The 20339-nt window shown below is 32.6% G+C and overlaps 1 protein-coding gene across 1 annotated transcript; it reads left to right on the top strand.

The window, feature by feature from the left end:
* Nucleotides 1-17570: 17570 nt before the first annotated feature.
* Nucleotides 17571-18278, top strand: LOC114924496 (uncharacterized). The gene has a single exon (XM_029289311.1). It carries the CDS (start codon nt 17571-17573, stop codon nt 18276-18278), a length of 708 nt encoding a protein of 235 aa, XP_029145144.1.
* Nucleotides 18279-20339: the final 2061 nt, after the last annotated feature.

Here is a 20339-nt window from a genome sequence, read left to right as displayed (position 1 = left end):
GGAGGCGCTGTCGATGAAGAGGGAGCTGTGGCTGTAGAGGAGGATGGTGCTGCTGTAGGGGCTGACTGTCCAGCTGTCCCCACTACCGCTCTAGCCCTGGAATGGCGTCTAGCTGGTGGCTTCTCATGCACCCAACCACCCCAAGGAATAGTAACCTCCTTGTCATCATCATCTGGGAGTGTTGGTATCACATCATCATCCAACCAGGGGACCTCAGCTAGGGAAGCCATACTCGTGATGATGACGGTGGTGACGAGGACAGTGGCGAAGGGGTTTATGATGGGGCTGATGGTGGGGATGATGGAAGAGATATGGGTGGGATAGGAGGTGGACTAGGGGAGGTGAGCATGCAGGTGGTGGTAGAGGATAACTCAGTGGCTACTGGTATGGTTTTGGTAACGGTGATGATACCGGTGAGGGTGGCGGTGGAGATGGCAGAGGGCCGTTCGGTGATTACTTTGTCGGGATCCCTAGTGATGACTAGGCTGTTCAAGAGAGATAGATATGGATTAGCCCAGGTCAGCTACTGTTGGACTTGCTCACCAATGTCATCATGCAGGAGGATGAGGCAGCACGCCAAAGGTCACATGCCACTGGACCCCAGCTACAGCTAGGTATAGACCTGAACAAGCCTCCGTTAGGCACGCTGCATGAGCATTTGGCGTTGGGTGGCACTCCTTCTTCAGCATACATAGTCGCTCCACACACTGGGCCACTAAGCCACCCCCATAGTCTGAGGCTGTACCTTTTAGGCCACCCCCACATACTGCACAAGAGGCAGAGGCTTTCGGAGACAGAGATTAGGATGATGTGCCGCTCTCCCAGAGACGCCAGAGGATCTGGCACCCTCAACGCTGGTTTACAGGGTCGCATCTGTTCGGATGAGTCATGGGTATTTGTGTTTAGTGTATGGGTTATGGTTTGTTGTTCAGCTGACTTAGTGTGATTTAGTATTGTGTTTGGCTTGTATTTTATTACTATTTAGTTTACGATTTGTAGGTCGTTGTTGCCTTGAATTTGCATAACTTAGTTGTTTTTCTCTTTGTGTTGTATTTTAATTTTGAATAGTGTATGAGTTAACATTCCTAGTTGCTTTTACTTTGCATCATTCTAAGTTTACATCTACTTAACATTGTGCGGTTTACACTACGTGAGAACCGTAATATACAGTTTACCATTAAACGAATATTTGGAAAATAAGATCTCATACATATGTAGAAAATAAACACGATGTAATAATAACTACAACATTGAACATACCGAACATGACAATGCATAAACTCAATAAAGCTGACTACAAACATAATGTTAACATACATAAGTGGAAATAGAAACTAACGACTAGATATCGACACCAGTACCAGTAGTGACCCCGCCCTGTGGACACCTTCTGCGTGTGTGTCCTGGCTGTTTGCATAACCCACATCTCTTGGGTTTGTTCGGGTCTGTCTCGTCCATCGTAGTCTGGATCCTTATGGTCCTGGGACGCCCTTCAGTCGCACGCCTCTTAGAGGGATCGATTATGACTGTGGGTCCATCGTACGGTGGCTAAAAATTCTCTAGGATCAGATGGGTGAATCTCATACGATACACGCTAAACACCGAGCTAAGGCGATACACCTCATGCACATAGGGCTGCCAAGTCAGTCATGAAAATGCACAACAAGCTAAGGCATGAGAGCATGGATAATCAAGTGCCTGAAAATATATGCAATCACATGCGTGTGCCCTGAGTGACACTTTGTAACTACTAAGTGAGAACGACCCGGTTGGTGTGGTCTCGGTGACAGTGAACTCAGAATGATCCTTGTCATACAAAGTCGCTGTGAAACATCGAGATGCCTTCAGATTTGCCTCTATCGCCTTTACCAGATACTGACTGAACTGCTGTTCGATTCCCAACTAGGCCTTTGCCTCTCTTCCCTTGCGAACAAATAGCTCGGCTAACCTCCCGTACGTCGACTTCACCAGAGAACAAACTAGAAGGTTCCTTACCCCCTTCGGTATCTAATTCACACACTCAGATATGTTTGTTGTCATATGTCCGAATCTCCTCCACTCATCCTGATGCTGCGTCCATAGCCCGTAGATAATCCTGTTATCCCAGTCACACACGGTAGGGTCTTCGAAATGAAGAATATCAAACTAGTAGTCAAATTCAACCTCAGTCTTGGCATAAGTTACGTTCACCTGAAGCCTTCGTGCATCCTTGCCCTTAAAGGTCAGGGCGAAATTGGTGGCCACATGTCAAATACAGAATGCACGGTAGACAGCGGGTGGTACCCAACCTCCGTCGGGAGCCTCCAGTGCGTCCTTGATACCGTTGTGCCAATCTGATATCACTAGAATATCCGACTGCAGAGTCACGTGTTGGTGAAGGTGGGACAAAAAAATGATCACGACTCAGCATTCTCACCCTTCATAAGTGCAAATGCAACAGGCAAGATGTTGGAATTCCCATCCTGAGCAATCGCAACGAGCAACGTCTCCCCGTATTTATCGTACAAGTGGGTCCCATCAATACTGACCAACAACGGCTTGCAATGTCGAAAGGCCTCAATACATGGTGGAATGTCCAAAATATATGGTGGAAATAAGCGCGCGACTGATCCACTTGCTCACCCACTGGCACAGGACTCGTCCTCAACACTGCAACACTACCCGGCATCGTCATATGGACACCTAGTACTCATCGTGGTAACTCGTTGTATGACTCATCCCAATCATCGTAAATTTATGCCACGGCATTCTGCTTAGCCAACCAAACTCTCCTATAAGTCGATATAAAGCCGAAATGTGCCTCTGTCACATTCAAGAGTACATTGATACACACAACAGCATCAGCTCTAACTATTGGCAGTATGAATGTGGATATCACATGATAATCAAGACTCTTGTGATCACTCGATATCGACGTGGCTAGACAAGTATGAGGTCCATTGTACCGCTGCACTACCCAAATTCCTCTGCGCTATCGGAGACTGATCCAAATCAACCATGCGCACCCGTTGCCAAATTTCTTACACTTTCCATAGTACTTGCGATAATCAGATTCTACCACTTTGTACTGAATCCCGCGTCGTATGTTGTAGGTCTTCACACTTAGCACGGTCTCCTCTTTATCCTGAAACTATTGACCAACCTGAAACTCCGCTGGTCCTCCAGCATCCTGTGTGTATTTGGCACCGAAACTAACACCTTTGCCAAGATCTCCCAGCTGTCTCATTACATCCAAGCCCAAATTTGAAAAGTGCGGGGGATACTGCTAAGTCTCTGAGCTAGACGCTGTACCACCCCCAAATGGATTACTCCCTGCTATGTCATCACCATTATCATCGACAATGATGTCCGACTCCACATCCTCGTCCTCATCAACATCCGGCAGAATATCGTCTATACCATCCAGTGCTCTACTCTGTAGTGAGACTGGTGTCGTATCAATAATACCTTCAACTCTGTTACCATTGTGGTTTAGATCAGCTGCGAAGGACGTAGAGGCAACGTACATTGCCTCAGGGGCAATGACAAGCACGGATGAGGAAGCACCGTCAGGCCACGAACTAGAACAGGCTGCCGTCACTGGAGCTTGGGGATTCCGATTCGAACTGCCTGAGCTGGAGACCACATCTACAAGTTTGGCCAACAACTCAGGGGTCCTCACCTCGGAAAACTGCCTACGACACTGGAATAGAACTTCCAAATCTTTGTCACTCCCTATGACGAACGAATTGTACTTCACGTCATCCCGCAAAATTGAGATTGGAATTCTATAGAGTAATTTCTCAACCCGTTTCACTCCTTGCAACCCTATTTTTTGTATTATAGAATTTAGGAACTCAGCGAAACTTGTTGAAAATTTCAAAAAAAAAAAATACTAAGAGGATCCTTATCAGTAAATTTAATTCCAGAACGTGTTATTTTCTTAATCAACCCTCTATAGTGCACTAGTACTAGAAAACTATCATCACTTGCCATTGTGTTATTTCTCTCATATAGAATTGAACGTTCATATCATATTAATATAGGTTGGCCTCACAGTAAATCTAATCAGGCCCATTCGATTTATGTAATAATGTAAATCAAAACAGGGTGTTTCGATTTACTATGGGCTTTCAATGTGTATAAATCGAAACGGTCTAATTAAATTTACTAGAATACGTTGCATGCATATATAAATCGAAACAGCTTCGTTTGATTTAGTAGGATCACATATAAATCGAACAACCCTATTTCAATTTATGTAAAAACATAAATCTACTCTATCTGTTTCGATTTATATAAAAATCTGATCGGGATGATTCACGTAACATTATTTATATTGGGTGATTTGTGTAATATTATGAGAAAATTGGTTTATTTATGTGAATTACCCAATTATTTATCATTATTTCATCGTCATTTTTAATAATAAAAAAAGCAAAAAAATATTGTTTCAACTAAAAATACATTTAGAGCAAAACTTAATCTACACCGACTTAATCAAATATTATCAAATACTTATTCCATCTTGGGGGATGACCAACAATAAATCAAACACATAATTATTTCGTTCACATAACTACATACACCAGTAAAATTTACCATGATGTGAAGCACCATTTTTGCCTCTATATATAAAGAGTGAATATTCCACTCGATCTCTCACAATTATCTCGAAAGGATAATGAGATTTTTAAGAAAAAAAAATACCTATTTCGGTTCTTGATTTTTTTTAGACTAATTAGTTTTTGTGTAAAAAAAAAACATTAATTTTTTTTGGCACATGGACTAATCAGTCTCATAAAAATAAAGTTTAAAAATCGGATTGATATTTTTTTTGTAAAAAATTTCGTTGTCTTTTGAGATAATTGTCGAAAGCTGTTTTAAATTTTTCTAAAAGAAGGAAGTGACAAATATCTTTCAATATCTTTTGAAAAAAAAAAAAAAACTTATTGAAACCTCCCTTTGAGAGAATGTGATTAAGCTAAAGAAATGTGAAGTAAACTAAGATCTAGAAGATCAAGATTGTGTTCTAAGCAATTCTGATTTGAGTGCATTGAAGTGAGATATCAAATATCTTAATACAACTGGGGCAAGCACCTTGTGTTGCCAGTGAGGTAGCTAGTCTCTCGTTGTCCACTGTCTCCACCTTGTCTCTTTATTATTATTATTATTATTATTATTATTATTATTATTATTATTATTATTATTATTATTATTATTAAAAATAGTTGCTTATGAGGGACATGAAAAAGATGCTACATATCAGTTTAATTTTATGGCAAATGTAATGATGATATCAATTTTTGTGGCAAATCTGTAATGATGATCTTTCTTCTAGAACATCACTTGCTTGCATATACATAATACATGGATCATATGCCTTTGTCCTCCAAATAATGAAGCATTGGATAAAGGACTAGTACTAATAATGTCTACAAGTTTTTTTTCTTATTTTAATTAGCTAAATAATTCAAACGAAAATTAAAGGGATTTTAATTTGTAAAATTGTTTTCTGATTTTATTTTTATTTTCTTTTCTTGAAATTTCTTAAGAAACAAAAGAAAAATTTAACAAACTAAACAAGATTCGTTAATTACTGTTTGATAAATATTTTGATGATGATGTCTTCATATACAAATTATATTATAAATTATTAGATGGTGACAAATATATTATTCAATTAAATATGTCAATTTATTTAGTGATTCACAATATATTTTTCATATGAAATTAAAACATTATCATTAAAGTATCTACTTTATTTTTGCATTGTTTTTTAGAAATAGAAATAATAGTCAAATATTATGTGAATCTTTAATAACGCATATCAAAATTTGATTGATGTGTAATTTGTATTATCATATATGCATTATTTTTCATTTATTAAAAGTGTTAACGTTTAAATAAGTTTTTTCTTCTTAGTTATAAAATATTTGTTTTTAACTTTGATTCTTATAGTTATAAAATATTTTCTTTAAAATTTAAAAGTAGTGACTAGGGTGTAGAATATAGTCCGTTGCTAATCTCCTCTCAATAATAATAATAATAATAATAATAATAATAATAATAATAATAAGATTACTTGTTAATGTAATAATTGATTGATGCTAAAATTTATTGCATAGATAATGAAAATGTTATTTGTACACTAAAATTAACTATTAAAATTAGCTACTAATGTATTTGTATATAAATATATGTATTATTTAATTTATTTTCAATGTATATTTATATTTTAATATATATTTTATACTGATAACTTATTTTAATGACTAATTTTAGTATACACATAACATAATCACATTGATAAATAAAAGTTTTAATGCACTACTTATTAAATCGAAACATTAAAATCTTCTTTCTTTGGTAATAACCTTCATAAGTTCTCTAGCTAGACTGAAAATTTAATTATGCGTAAAGTATATTCTTTGTTTTTAATTTTTGTAATATTTTCAAAAATATTTTCAATATCTTTTTTTATATCTACTCCTAACATTTTTAATTTATTTAATTTTATTAATATTTTTTATTTGTCTAAAAATTACTCTTTGATGTTTTTAATTTTATTTCTAACATTTCAAAAGAAATTAACTTATAAGGATATAATTTTAACAAAAATAAAAAATATTATGAATAAAATTAAATAAAATTAATCATTAGATGTATTTTTGAAAAAACGCACGCACACAATATATATATATATATATATATATATATATATATATATATATATATATATATATATATATATGTATATTGAGACTTTTAATCTAAAGAAGCTTCTGTTCTTTAAGCTCTCCTCAATCCTTGAATTTCTTGGTTCCCAATCAACCAAGCAATCTTGATCTAGAGAATGGCAACATATAGATGACGTTTGTTTTTTCTAGTAGCATTGGACCAAACATACCTTCCATTATGATCGGTTGATAAATTCAAATATACTACATGATCATATAGATTCATATTTTTCAGCACTTTGAATGTTGAAAACTTTTCGGTTTTATTTATCAACTTTAATTTGATTTATCTATATCATATCATATTAATTAATGGGACCAAATTAAGATAATTATTTATATGTATTTTTTTATTCCACAAGTGAATCCGTATGCATGATATATTAATTTATTAGAACATTCTCTTTGGACTTTGAATTATTTATTAATTATATGATAATTAAAAAGTTCAAATCGATCAAAATCGAAGTATTTGACTTTCTAGGAAGTAATAATGCATTTGACGTGTTACTATGTATTACTAGCTATTCATCATTTTGACTAATTGGGAATAGTTAGTTAAAGTAAATTTGGTTAATCTACTCTTTTTTTCTTATTGAATTTAAAAAATTTGCACGATCCAAACAAATAATGTAATTAATTATTATTCATGGCTGTTCCGTCAAAGAAAGTTAAATATCAGCTGAAAGCACGTTGTAGAGTACTAGTATTATAATTTTTTTTTTAGTGTCACCGAAATTTGGGTTAAATTTGTTCATAATTTTTTTTTATAATTTTTCTCTAGGACTTTCTTAATACAAGTATCCGTGAAGTTTTATTTTCACATATTGAAGGTTTATATACATATATACATAGGAGATGTACATATATAATAAACTTAATTTATACTATATACGTAATATCCATTATTGATTAATCAAGAAACCGAGGTATTTATTTAATTTTGATTTTGTATATGATTTATGGAAATTAATCATATATATCTCTTTGCAATTGTATATCCCCGCAAGATTATTCTTCTTTGTGTCATAAATAAGATCCTGGAATTATGAACCAATTTTTTGTTGGTTGAGTGAATGGAACTGATATGAGTCACATGCATATCGTGTTTTATTTGGATCTTTCTAATAAGAGCAAAGTTTCCATCATATTCCCATAAAAATCAATCACCATTAACATAGAAAAAAGCTAAACATTATCTAGCCAAGTATATCTATAAAACAGATCATATGAAACATATACATGCAAACATCATAGGGCGGGGCCGGGATCGAAGCACGTGATTATAATTAACAACCATATCTTAGGGTTGAGTATAGATTTTCATTGTAGTGAGAGGCTGCATTTGTTTACAAAGACAGGACAATGAAATAGGGATATAGAGATATAAAATTGTATTTGTTAGAGGAAACATGTCTAGAGACATTGAATTAGTGTATTTTGTGTCAATCCTGATAAGGAGGACACGAAAACACTAACAAATGACACAACTTATTTTTTATTTTTTTATTTTTTTGTTAATTTTTATAATTATATTTTTTATTATTATATTTTTCATCTCAAATTTTTTGAAAAAAAGAAATGAAAATAAATTGGATTTTTATAATTTGTTCTAGTTTATCACCAAATAGAATCCAAGAATATAAAAATTTGTATCTCTATCCATCAATGTCTTATCCTATTCTATTATCAGTGTCTTGTTCTATCCTATTCTCGGAAACAAACGCCGCTTATACGAACAATAGACATTGACTTTACAGGTTCTATTACAAATTACAATAAATCGGTTTTTTCTTTTTTTTTTTTAAATTTAAACTGTTAAACCGATGTAATAAATATATCCAACCACGTCGTAACATCTAAGTATTCCTACAAAAATATTTTAAATCTATTTTGTGTGAAATGCAAATAAAAATAAAACTATGTAAATACATCATTATGAATTAATAACTAATTGATAGTTAAATTTAGGTTTGTGGAGAAATTTTTATTAATATCTAAAGTGTCACCAAAATTTCCATCCTATTCTAAATGTACTTAATGTCCAATTAAGATCGAAGAAAGCTGAACATTGTAGCATGTTGAAATATTCATATAAAATTAAAAAATCAAAAATCAAAAATCAAAATCATGTAAATGCGTAGTGAGCGGCGCAACATAACTAGATATCATCACATGATTATCATATCACAATTTGTTTTTAATTTATACTCAGTGCATGGTCGACTAAAAAAAAAAGTAAAAATAAATTTAGCCAAGAAATTGCAGCGCTTCTAGAAAAGGTGGTAACGGTTTATATATATATATATATATATATATATATATATATATATATATATAGTTGCAAGAGCTTTTTGTACACCGTTGATGGTGACACCTTAAAGTTAAGGGCACATGAAAAAATGTTGAAATGATCATATATAAATCTAATAATGATTCATGCTTCGATATGTTCACAAAAAGTTTGAAGAGATCATAAAAGTAAAAATATCTTCAATAGAGTCAATGGAATTTTTATTTTATTTTAAATATATATGAATTCTTCGAGTTATATATATTCTTACAAAAATATCAAAATATTTAAGGATATGTTTAGATATGATTGGAGATTATTGCAATTTGTGAAGAATGGACTCAAATATAACAAAAATTGGAGTTCGATGATAATTTGGTTCTAAAATTCGTTGGTAATTTCAAAAATATGTGTTTATTAAAACTTTAAATATGTTTTTCATATAAAATACACTTTTTTTTCTAATATTGGTCGAGTAAAACTTTAAAGTTATTTATTTTAGTAATTACAGATAGATTATTTTATTAAATATTGACGTAATATATTTTGCCACGTCGATATTTTAATTTTCCATATGACAATATTTGACTTATCATATTATATATTATTTAATAATTTTTTTATGGCATGGATGAAGGGCAGATATAAACTTTAAATTTTATTATATAACCAATATAGACCAAAGCAAAATACATGTATTTTAATTTTGAGCAACGCTAGGAATTAAAAGGGTATTAGCCAAAAACTAGCCAAAATATTTTTGGTGAATTCAAAATCTATACGAGTTAATATATGTGAATGTTTCTTCTGCTAAGTATCATAATGTTTCTTTTTCATACTAAATGGATGTTCTTTTATATATTTTTCGTATTTTTTGTATTGCAAATGTGAATGTCTCTATTCCTTTAAAAATTTTATTTTTTTAAAATTTTATAGATATTAATTATTTTTACTAAAATATAATTGGATGTTTCTTTTGTTAAGTATTAGGATGTTTTTTTTTCATATTAAATGAATATTTTTTTTTATATAACGACGCCAGAGGGACTCCCGTGAATTGGAAAACAAGGTCTGCCATTGCCCTTGGCGCTGCTCGTGGAGTCGCATGCCTACATTCACACAGACCAACATCCTCGTATGGAAACATCAAATCCTCAAATATCCTTCTCACCAAATCATTTGAAGCTCGTGTCTCTGACTTTGGCCTTGCTCATTTTGCTCTCCCGAACGTCACACCCAACTGTATTTCCGGCTATCGTGCCCCAGAGGTCGCTGACTCTCGCAAAGTATCACAAAAGACAGACGTCTACAGCTTTGGTATACTGCTCTTGGAACTCCTAACGGGGAAGGCGGCTCCCACTCATTCCTCACTGAATGAAGATAGGTTTACTTGGAGAGCATAGAAGTCGTCGGCGCTTCCAGCAGCATTGGCAAGAGAGAGATCTGTGTGTGATTGTTGGAGGTGGGTAAGTTAATGTGAGAGAGAAGAGGAAGGCTTTTATAGGTTTTAATTAGGTTTACCTAATTAATTTTAAATTTTTTAAATTTAGAATTTAAAAAATTTAAAATTAATTATTAATATAAATTAATGTGATTTTGTTTAGTTTTTGGCTAATTTCCTTTTGGTCCACATACTTTTCCTTTAATTTTTAATAAAAAGAATTATTTAAGCCTAATTATACAACAAGTACAATTAATATTACATGATTAAACTTTAAACATACTCCATTTTGTTGGGTCGTTTCTTGTTGATATTTCCTGCAATGCAATTTGCCAATTTGTCATGGTCAATGACCACTTTCTATATACACTATACAGCACTCATCATGACCTTTGTTAGTGTCATAGTGTGCCAACTTGGAAGTACATCCTAAAATGAGTTAATATTTGTATTTGTCTCTGAAATAAATTTTTGCATTTTAATTTAATTTTTAAAATTTTAATTTATTCAATTTGTTCTCTTAATTTAATATTAATGACTCATATTAGTTGTTGATTTTATTTTTATTATCACAAAACTACTGTTAACAACATATTGAGATAGACTAATAACTATTTCACTAGATTTTATAACAAACATCTCAAAATGATAATCCTATTAGAAAATTTAACATAGCCATTGTCAGTATATAATTATTAAAATCGAACCGAACTATTAACATTGTTATCAGACTATCTTGTTCTTTGACACTTTTCATGCTAAACTGCTAATTATTATATATATAAATACCTTTAATGTTTTTATTACCAATTTAATTTTATTTTATCACTCATTCTTAAATATTAAATTAATTATATTTTTAATTATATACAAATTAAAAAAACAAAAAAAAATTTTACTCATCACAATATATCTTTTTAATAAATACTTATAATATATTAATATAATAAATTATTAAAATATAAAAATAAAATTAAAAAGACACTTATTATATATAAAGATAATAATAAAATTTTATATAATTATTTAATTATAACTGGATTAATCAGTTCAACCTGTGATCTACTAGTTGAATTAATAATGTAGTGACCCAAAAATTTAATCAGTTTATTTATTGGTTCGATTCTAATAATTATGGTCATCAATTTATCTCAATATGTCGTTAGCGATTCTATGATAAAAATAAAGTCAGAAACTAATATGAATTATAAATATTAAGTTAAAAGACCAAATTAAATCAATTAAAACTTTTAAAACCAAAATATTAATATGTAAATATAATTTCAAAAACCAAAAGATGTGTATTTAATTTTTTATTTAATTGAATATTGATTAATGCTCGTTAGATTTGTATTGTTTTGTTTTTATTAAAATTTATTATTCCGTCTCTATATTTGGTCACTGAACAATTTAAAATTTTTGTTCTCAATAATGTATCTATATTTTTAATGTTCATATATTTATATCTATGTCTTTGTTCATTTTCGAACCAAAAGCAGCCTTAATATATAGAGTTACTTGTAGAAAAAAAAAGGTAATGCTAGATAGACAAAAAAAAAACAGTTAGAAGTTATTTTATTTAGTATTAATTAATTATTACAATAATTAATGAATACTAAATAAAATAAATTATGGCTATTTCTTTGTTGATTTTCTTTAGTTATCAAACATTTATAAAAAAAATCATCTAAGTGTTCGGTACACATACAGATTAAGGAAATTACTGAAAGCATTTTAACTTTATTTAAACAATGAATTAAACTAATTATATTCAAATTACAAAATTCATTTTATTTAATTTACTCCTTTTTTTTTCACTTATATTGCTCTCTCTCCCCTCCATTTAATTAAGGTTACTAGTATAAGGAAAAATAGTAATCTGACCTAACTTTTTAAATGAACATTTATTTGGAACAAAATCAAATTTTATATAAAAATGGACCATTTGGAACCGAACAAAAATATATTTGATCATAAATAAATGAGATTTCATGGATAAAATTAAGACATAATAAGCACATGGAAATTTAAAGAACATTATTTGTAGGAACTAACCATTACTCTATTTTGAATTTTTAGTAAAGCCAAATGTGGCCTCCAAAAGTTGTTTGTACTTATCCCCCTACATAAAGATTCTTCATTATTATTGAAGGCATGCGCCATTGGCATGCATCACTTTCTTGAGAGATACCCCTCATCCTGATGGAAGTAGAAACCCAAGCACATTTTTCAATAGGGTTATTAATGATTTGTCTCTTAGGATAAATAATGTTAGAAATAAAGCCAAATACATATTATTTTGTACCTCTGCATTTTTGTTGCAAATTTAATGTTACTATTCTAGCAAATTAAACTAGTAAATGAAAAAGTACAAGAACCAGTGAAGTATTTGTATAATATGTATAATAAGAATTTAGGGATATTCGATTTAATAAGATATCAAATGTTTATTATCTTCTGGTATCTGAATGGTTATTTTGTATAGATAAGTGTATTATGTTTGAGAAATTAGTAGTATTTTATTCTGGATGTTTATTTTTTAATTCATATTAGACTAAATAAATAACTCATTGTACACATTGTACAAATACTCCGTTGATTCTCTAGCGGAATTCGAGAAAGTATAGGGAGTCAATGGAGTATCTGTACAATGTGTACAATAAATATTTAGAGATGTTCGATTCAGTAGGATATTAGATATTTATTATTTATGGTATTTGGATAATTATTTTAGATAATATGAGTATATTGTGTTTGAGAAATTAGTAGTATTTTACTCTAAATATTCCTTTTTTAAATTTATATTAAGTCAAATAAATAATTCATTATATATATTATACAAATACTCTATTCGCTCTCTATCAGAATTATAGTAATGTAGACGATTGTGATGTATCTATCCCCTACTCATCAAAATGATAACATATATATAAGAGGTTAATCATCATTATATTCAATCGTTTGATATTGATGATATACAATATATCTTGATCCATGTTAAAAAAAATAATAAACTTAGTTAATTAGTTCTTTTACTTTTTTATTTTACAAACGTTATTTTTTCTTCACTCTTAAGCGTAGTGAATATATGTAAATTAAACCTATTCTTTGTGAAGTTGTGTCCAAATAAATAACATTATTCGTTTGTGTACTTGGAGTTAGAAACATAATTTCCTATAACATATATATAATATTTAATTTTCATATGCGAAAAAAAAGGCAAATCTTGAAAATAAATGTACGATGAGACTAGTATGAGTAAAAAGAATAATGTTAAAAAACCAACTTTTTTTTCAATCAACATCAATTAATTTTTTTATAGTTATTTTGTTTATTTTAAATTTTTGTCTCTAAATCATAAATCATTAATCTTAAATCATAAATTATAAATCTAAATCTTGAAATTGATTAATATTAATTAACTAAAAATTAATTTCCTATTATGGCTACAAAAAACGTGAAATTGTTTAGATTAAATTGGATAATTTAGCATAACTAATCCGATTTGAGGATATAGGCATTGAGAGTTGTATTCTATGATGGAAACTTATTACGTGCAGAGAATTTCATATGAAGTTAATAACACGTTTTTAAATGGTAATTTAGTCAAACATATTAAATTATTTAACCACTCTTAATTATTAATTTCACATAAAATTAACTCCATCTAAATTTTTAAGATATTCTATATACCAAATCAACCTAATTTTTTTTATATATACAAAAAAACTAATGCGATTAATCCTAAATTCCAAATTAGTATTCCTTTTCACCCTCACCACCACACTTTATAACCTAAGAGTCTAAGACCCTTAGCAAGTTAGCATTACACCTTCACAAAGTCATAGTTTTTTTTAATTGACAATCACTGTTGGAGCTTTAGCTTTGTTTCAACTAATATTTTCAATTTTATGAATAGAAATAATAATTTATTTTTTTTAATAAATATTAGGAGTAATATAGAATTTTTTGTCTATATCTATGTAGATATATATATGCTTAGAACATACACTAACCAAACATAATTTTGGAATTTTCGTTAAATCTAGACCTAAAAAAAGAAAATGATTAGAAAATGGATTGTAAAAAGGTCCAAAACAAAAAAAAATGGAGAGCCGAGAATTTGTTTTGAACCAACCCATTTGGCCATTTCTAATTGGATCTATTGGGGTTGAGCTGGCTTTGTAAAAAAATGAAGTTGATTCAATCCTAAACCTTAATGTATTATCAATTGATATTAATTTTTCAATAAACTAAAAAGTGAAAGTGACATTTATTTTAAAATGAAAGGAATATAGGGTAATAATTTGAACATAAATGTTTATAAAAAAACAACTTAAAAATTTCCAACCGACATTGACATTAGTAAACTCTCTTTTTTCCCTTGGGGGGTATTACAACATTAGTAAAGTTTAATTGGCTTCCACCTGGCTAGTAGACTAGTAGTTAGTGATGTAACAACCTAATTTATCTTTATGATTGGATCCTATTTTGTAGCTTTTCACATAATTAATCATATTTTGTGAGGACAAAGAGACAAGACACACATGTTATGCTCCCATAGTTTTGTCCATTCTAGGGGGGTTTATGTTCTTTTATAAAAGAGCCCATATATATAAAATAAGGTGTTTGCTATGATACCTAAAAAATATTGTCTAATTATTAAAATAAATAAAATAATTAATTTTAAATTTAAAAGTATAAAAATTAAAAATTTTTAAATATTTTAAAGTTATTATAAAAAGTAATTTAACAAAAGTTAGATACCAAATAAAAAGCACCATAAATTTGGCCATAAAATAATGTATTAAGAAAGTTACCAAGCTAACCCAAAAAAATGTTGTCCATCCAACTAATTTCCTTGTTTGTTTGAATAATTGTGAGGGTAAAAAACGTAAACAAGCCAAAGAGAGAACAATTTGACACAAATAAGCCAAAGCAAAATCTGATTCATCAATCAACCAAAGCATATTTCTATGTAGTTCGAACCAATATGGTTCGAACTCACTTTCCATGTAATTCGAACCAAATAGGTTCGAATTACACATTGTAATCCGTTGCCACATAATTCGATCCAATCTGGTTTGAACTCTAACTTGATAATTCGAACCAATTAAGTTCGAATTACACTCCTCAAGTAATTCGAACCAGCTTGGTTCGAATTACACAGACCATATTTCGTACTAGGCTGGTTCGAATTAGTGAGGACCAGACCTGTATATATATGGTGTGAACGTGAGTTGCTATCATTAGAGGGGGGTAAGATGGCTAGTGAGGAGAGTTTCGTAGTGTTGGTTCACCACAGAGGATCCATTAAAAGGAAAACTCGTTCCAGTGTGAAGTTCACTGATAAATATCCTCTCTGTATTATCGTCAGGCCTACGACGAGGTATGAGGACCTTGTTAGCTCTGTACTGCTGAAACTTGGTCTAGAAGGTGTGAAACAGGTTAAGAAGTTTTTTTATCGAATTCCAATCACGGTGCTCTAGGAAACCGTAAAGTACGATTGTTTCACGATCGGGAGTGATGAGGACTTGCAGGTCATGTTTCATTGTTGCCGGCAGTTTTCAGAGGTGAGGACACCAGAACTGTTGGCAAAGTTGGTTGACGCGGTGTCCAGCTCAGGGGTTCGAACCGGAATATCACAACTTTAGCTACAATAGCCGGTTCTAGCTCCAGACCTGCCATTGCATCTTCCTCCGTCCCTGCGTACGAGCCACCCGTCCAACCTGTCGCCTCCCCTTCGTTCGCTGTTGATCTCAACGGCGGTGTAGGCAAAGAGGTTGGAGAAGGGGAATATCTGCGGACCTCTTTACAGTGTGTTGCACCGGATGGGGTTGGAGATGGATTCTTGGATGATCCAGAGGACGATGATGTCGAGCCGGATATGATTGCTGATGACAGTGGCGATGATGTTGGAGCAAGTGAGCCTGCTGGGACGGGCGGTGGTTCTAGCTCTGGCACGCAGCAGTACCCTCCACATTTTTCCTCTTTGGACCTGGATGCCATGAGGCAGGAGGGGGTTCTTGGGCAGCCGGCAAGATTTGGCGCTAGAGATGCTGAAGGGTCTGCAGGTCTGACAGAGTTTCAGGTTGGTCAGCAATTTTCGGATAAAGAAGAGGCCCTGTTAAGTGTCAAGACTTACAGCATCCGTCAAGGGGTGCAGTACAAGGTTGTGGAGTCTGACTATCGCCGGTATGTGGGCAAGTGTTCTGAGTTCGGCAATGGATGCACATGGTTGATTCGGCTTAGTCTCCGACAGCGCAAGGGACTTTGGGAGGTCAAACGTTATAACGGACCGCATACTTGTCTCGCCACCTCCATTTCCAGCGATCACAGGAGTTTGGATTACCATGTGATATCGGCATTCATTATGCCAATGGTTAGGGCTGATGCATCCGTCAACATCAAGGTGCTCCTAAATGCCACCGCCGCACACTTTGGGTTTAGGCCGACTTACAGGAGGGTCTGGTTGGCGAAGCAGAAGGCTGTTGTCCTTATCTATAGTGACTGGGATGAGTCGTACAACGAGCTCCCAAGGTGGGTGTTAGGAGTTCAGTTGACTATGCCTGGTACTGTTGCAGTCCTAAGGACGAGCCCTGTTCGTGTCGGTGGTCAGTTGGACGATTCTCGAGGTTATTTTCACAAACTATTCTGGACGTTTCCATCGTGTATCGAGGCATTCTGTCATTGCAAACCCCTAATTAGTATTGACGGCACCCATCTGTATGGCAAGTATGGGGGAACCTTGCTAGTCGCGATTGCACAGGACGGGAACTCCAACATACTCCCTGTTGCATTCGCATTAGTCGATGGTGAGAATGCTGAGTCGTGGTCCTTCTTTCTCTCTCACCTACGTGAGCATGTGACACCGCAGCCGGGTCTGCTGGTTATCTCGGACAGGCATAACGACATCAAGGTCGCGCTTGAGGCTCCTGATGGAGGCTGGTTGCCTCCGTTTGCATACCGGGCATTCTGCATTCGACATGTTGCAGTAAATTTTGCCCTCACCTTCAAGGGCAAAGACGCAAGTAGGCTACTTGTGAATGCGGCTTACGCTAAGACCGAGGTCGAGTTCCATTACTGATTTGATATTCTTAGGTCCGAAGACCCAGCGATGTGTGACTGGGCGAACCGGATTGAGTATTCGTTGTGGACACAGCATTGTGATGAGGGGCGTAGATTCGGACACATGACGACGAATATATCTGAGTGTGTGAACTCTATCCTCAAGGGTGTCAGAAACCTTCCTGTGTGCTCGCTAGTGAAGGCAACATACGGAAGGTTGGCCGAATTATTTGTTTGTAAAGGGAGAGAGGCTGAGGCGCAGATGAGAACCAGACAACAATTTAGTCAGCACTTGGTGAAGTGTATAGAGGCCAACTTGAAGACGGCTAAGTGCTTCACGGTTACTGTGTACGACAGGGATAACTCCGAGTTCACCATCGCAGAGACAACTCCGACTGGTTCTTTCTCACTGGGTAGCTACAGAGTCTCACTTGCATCTCACACATGTGACTGTGGATACTTTCAGGCACTTCATTTCCCGTGTCCCCACGCACTGACATGCTGTGTCTACTCACGGCTTACTTGGGAGCCTTATGTCCACCAGGTGTATCGTCTTAGTTCGGTCTTCAGTGTGTATCAGATGGGTTTTACACCTCCCATTCCGAAGGGTTTCTGGCCACCATATGACGGGTCGACTGTCATCCCTGACCCCAATAAGAGGCGTGCGAGAGAGGGTCGTCCGAGGTCCACTCGGATACGGACCAATATGGACGAGGCAGATCCGAACCGTCCAAAGAGATGTGGACTTTATCGGTAGCCTGGCCACACACGTCAGAGTTGCCCATAGCTCGGAGGAGCAGAGCACACACGGGGACATGATTAGGTGTATTGGTGGCTTTGGTACTTTTGTTATTTCAATTTCGCGTTTAGATTCCACTATTATCGGTTTTCTTACTTGTAGTTGGTGACTGATAGAATTGGTTAAGGTTAGTGCGATGTACTTTGAATTAGATTTTAGTTAATGAATATGTTCTGTCTCCGAAGTTTTAAACGAAATGTATGTCTAATGCACACCGGAATAAATAACTGTATGAGTTTTATTAAGACAAGATGCGAAAACTATGTTCGTAACTTAAATTGCTGTGTAGAACGAATTCTGAGTAATTCGAACCATGTTAGTTCGAATTACTTGGCGACTATTTATTCAGTGTAATTCGAACCTAATTGGTTCGAATTATCAAGTTAGAGTTCGAACCAGATTGGTTCGAATTATGTGGCAACGGATTACAATGTGTAATTCGAACCTATTTGGTTCGAATTACATGAAAAGTGAGTTCGAACCATATTGGTTCGAACCTATTGGTTCGAATTACAATGTATAATTCGAACCTATTGGTTTGAACTCCATAGAAATGTGCTTTGGTTGATTGATGAATCAGATTTTGCTTTGACTTATTTGTGTCAAATTGTTCTCTCCTTGGCTTGTTTACGTTTTTTACCCTAATTGTGACAAATTTAAATTTCATCCAATATAAATAGTAATTCATTTGCAAGTGATAGATCTTTAAATAAAATGTGAATATGTGATAATTTAATTTTTTATTTATCGAACTAAAAAATACAATAAAAAATATATAGAATTTTTGTAAAATTTATTAAATTTTTTTAAAATATTTTTAAATTTTATTTTATTTTAATTTTATTCCAAATTTTTTTGTTTATATCAAATAATTTCTCTGACAGTTAATTTTTTAGCAACAATTTTATAAGAACAACATTTAATACAAATAAATCAGATATAGTTATTATGTATTATTTTTGGATTGGTTTTAAATTTTTTAAAAAATTAACTGTTAAGAATATATTTGATATAAATAAAAAATTTAAAGGCAAATTTAAAATAAAATAAAACTTAGAGATATTTTTGAAATTTTAAATATATTTAAAAAATAAAAAATATATTTTACAGAAAAAAAAACAGAAGTCACCATGTATTTTTTTAATTAAAACTGAATTATTTAAAAGTAGTGTTTGTTAGTTGTTGGTTAGTTATAGAGTGGTTATTATAATGTTATCCCTTCTGTACTCTGTTTATAATTTAAAATGATAGTTTTCCTACTCTATTTCATCTCAATGTTAACGTTTGTAATAATTTAGAGTGGCAGATTCCTCAATACATAATAACATAAACTAACGTCAATTTTATAATAGGCCTAAACTAAGTGTCATAAAGTCGTATAATACAGTTGAAAAATAGTAAAAATTAAAGGTTTGTTTGGATAAATTTTTAAAAAAACAAAGATTTTTTTGAGTTATTTTTTTAAAGATTTTATAGAGAATAAAATTAATTTTATGTTTAAGTATTTTATATAAAAAGATTTTTTATTTATAAATTATATATAAATATAATAATATAAAAATATTTTTGGTTTATTTATTATATGAAAAATATATTTAATTTAAAAAAAATGTAAATTAAAATTTTTTAATTTTTTTGTTTTTTAGTACTTTTATTTTTACTACTGTTCAATTGCTCACTAAAATAGTGGATTGGATGGACGTCGAGTTGAGAGCAATAGATGGAGTGAGGGTGTATTTGGATCTGGGCGCGAGCTTTATGAAGAGATGTTGTCTCGATCGTCAGTGGATCGGCGAATAGGATCACCTGCAAAGATACTTCGATACTAAATAAGCGTCTGTAAGATATGACGGTTAATTAGGGTAAAGGTAATATACTTCTGTCATTCTCATTTATATCTTGTATTTAGGTGAATCATTTGGCTTGAATTCGTCTCCCTGAAAATTTCTGCCAGCTGCTTAGGTCTTCGTTAGAAGAAGAGGTGATACTCGGGTCACTTTATGTGTACGGGTCAAAGAC

The sequence above is a fragment of the Arachis hypogaea genome, chromosome 9, assembly GCF_003086295.3.
Source record: "Arachis hypogaea cultivar Tifrunner chromosome 9, arahy.Tifrunner.gnm2.J5K5, whole genome shotgun sequence".
In the NCBI taxonomy this organism is placed as follows: domain Eukaryota; kingdom Viridiplantae; phylum Streptophyta; class Magnoliopsida; order Fabales; family Fabaceae; genus Arachis; species Arachis hypogaea.
This window is presented reverse-complemented; position numbering and strand designations above follow the sequence as displayed.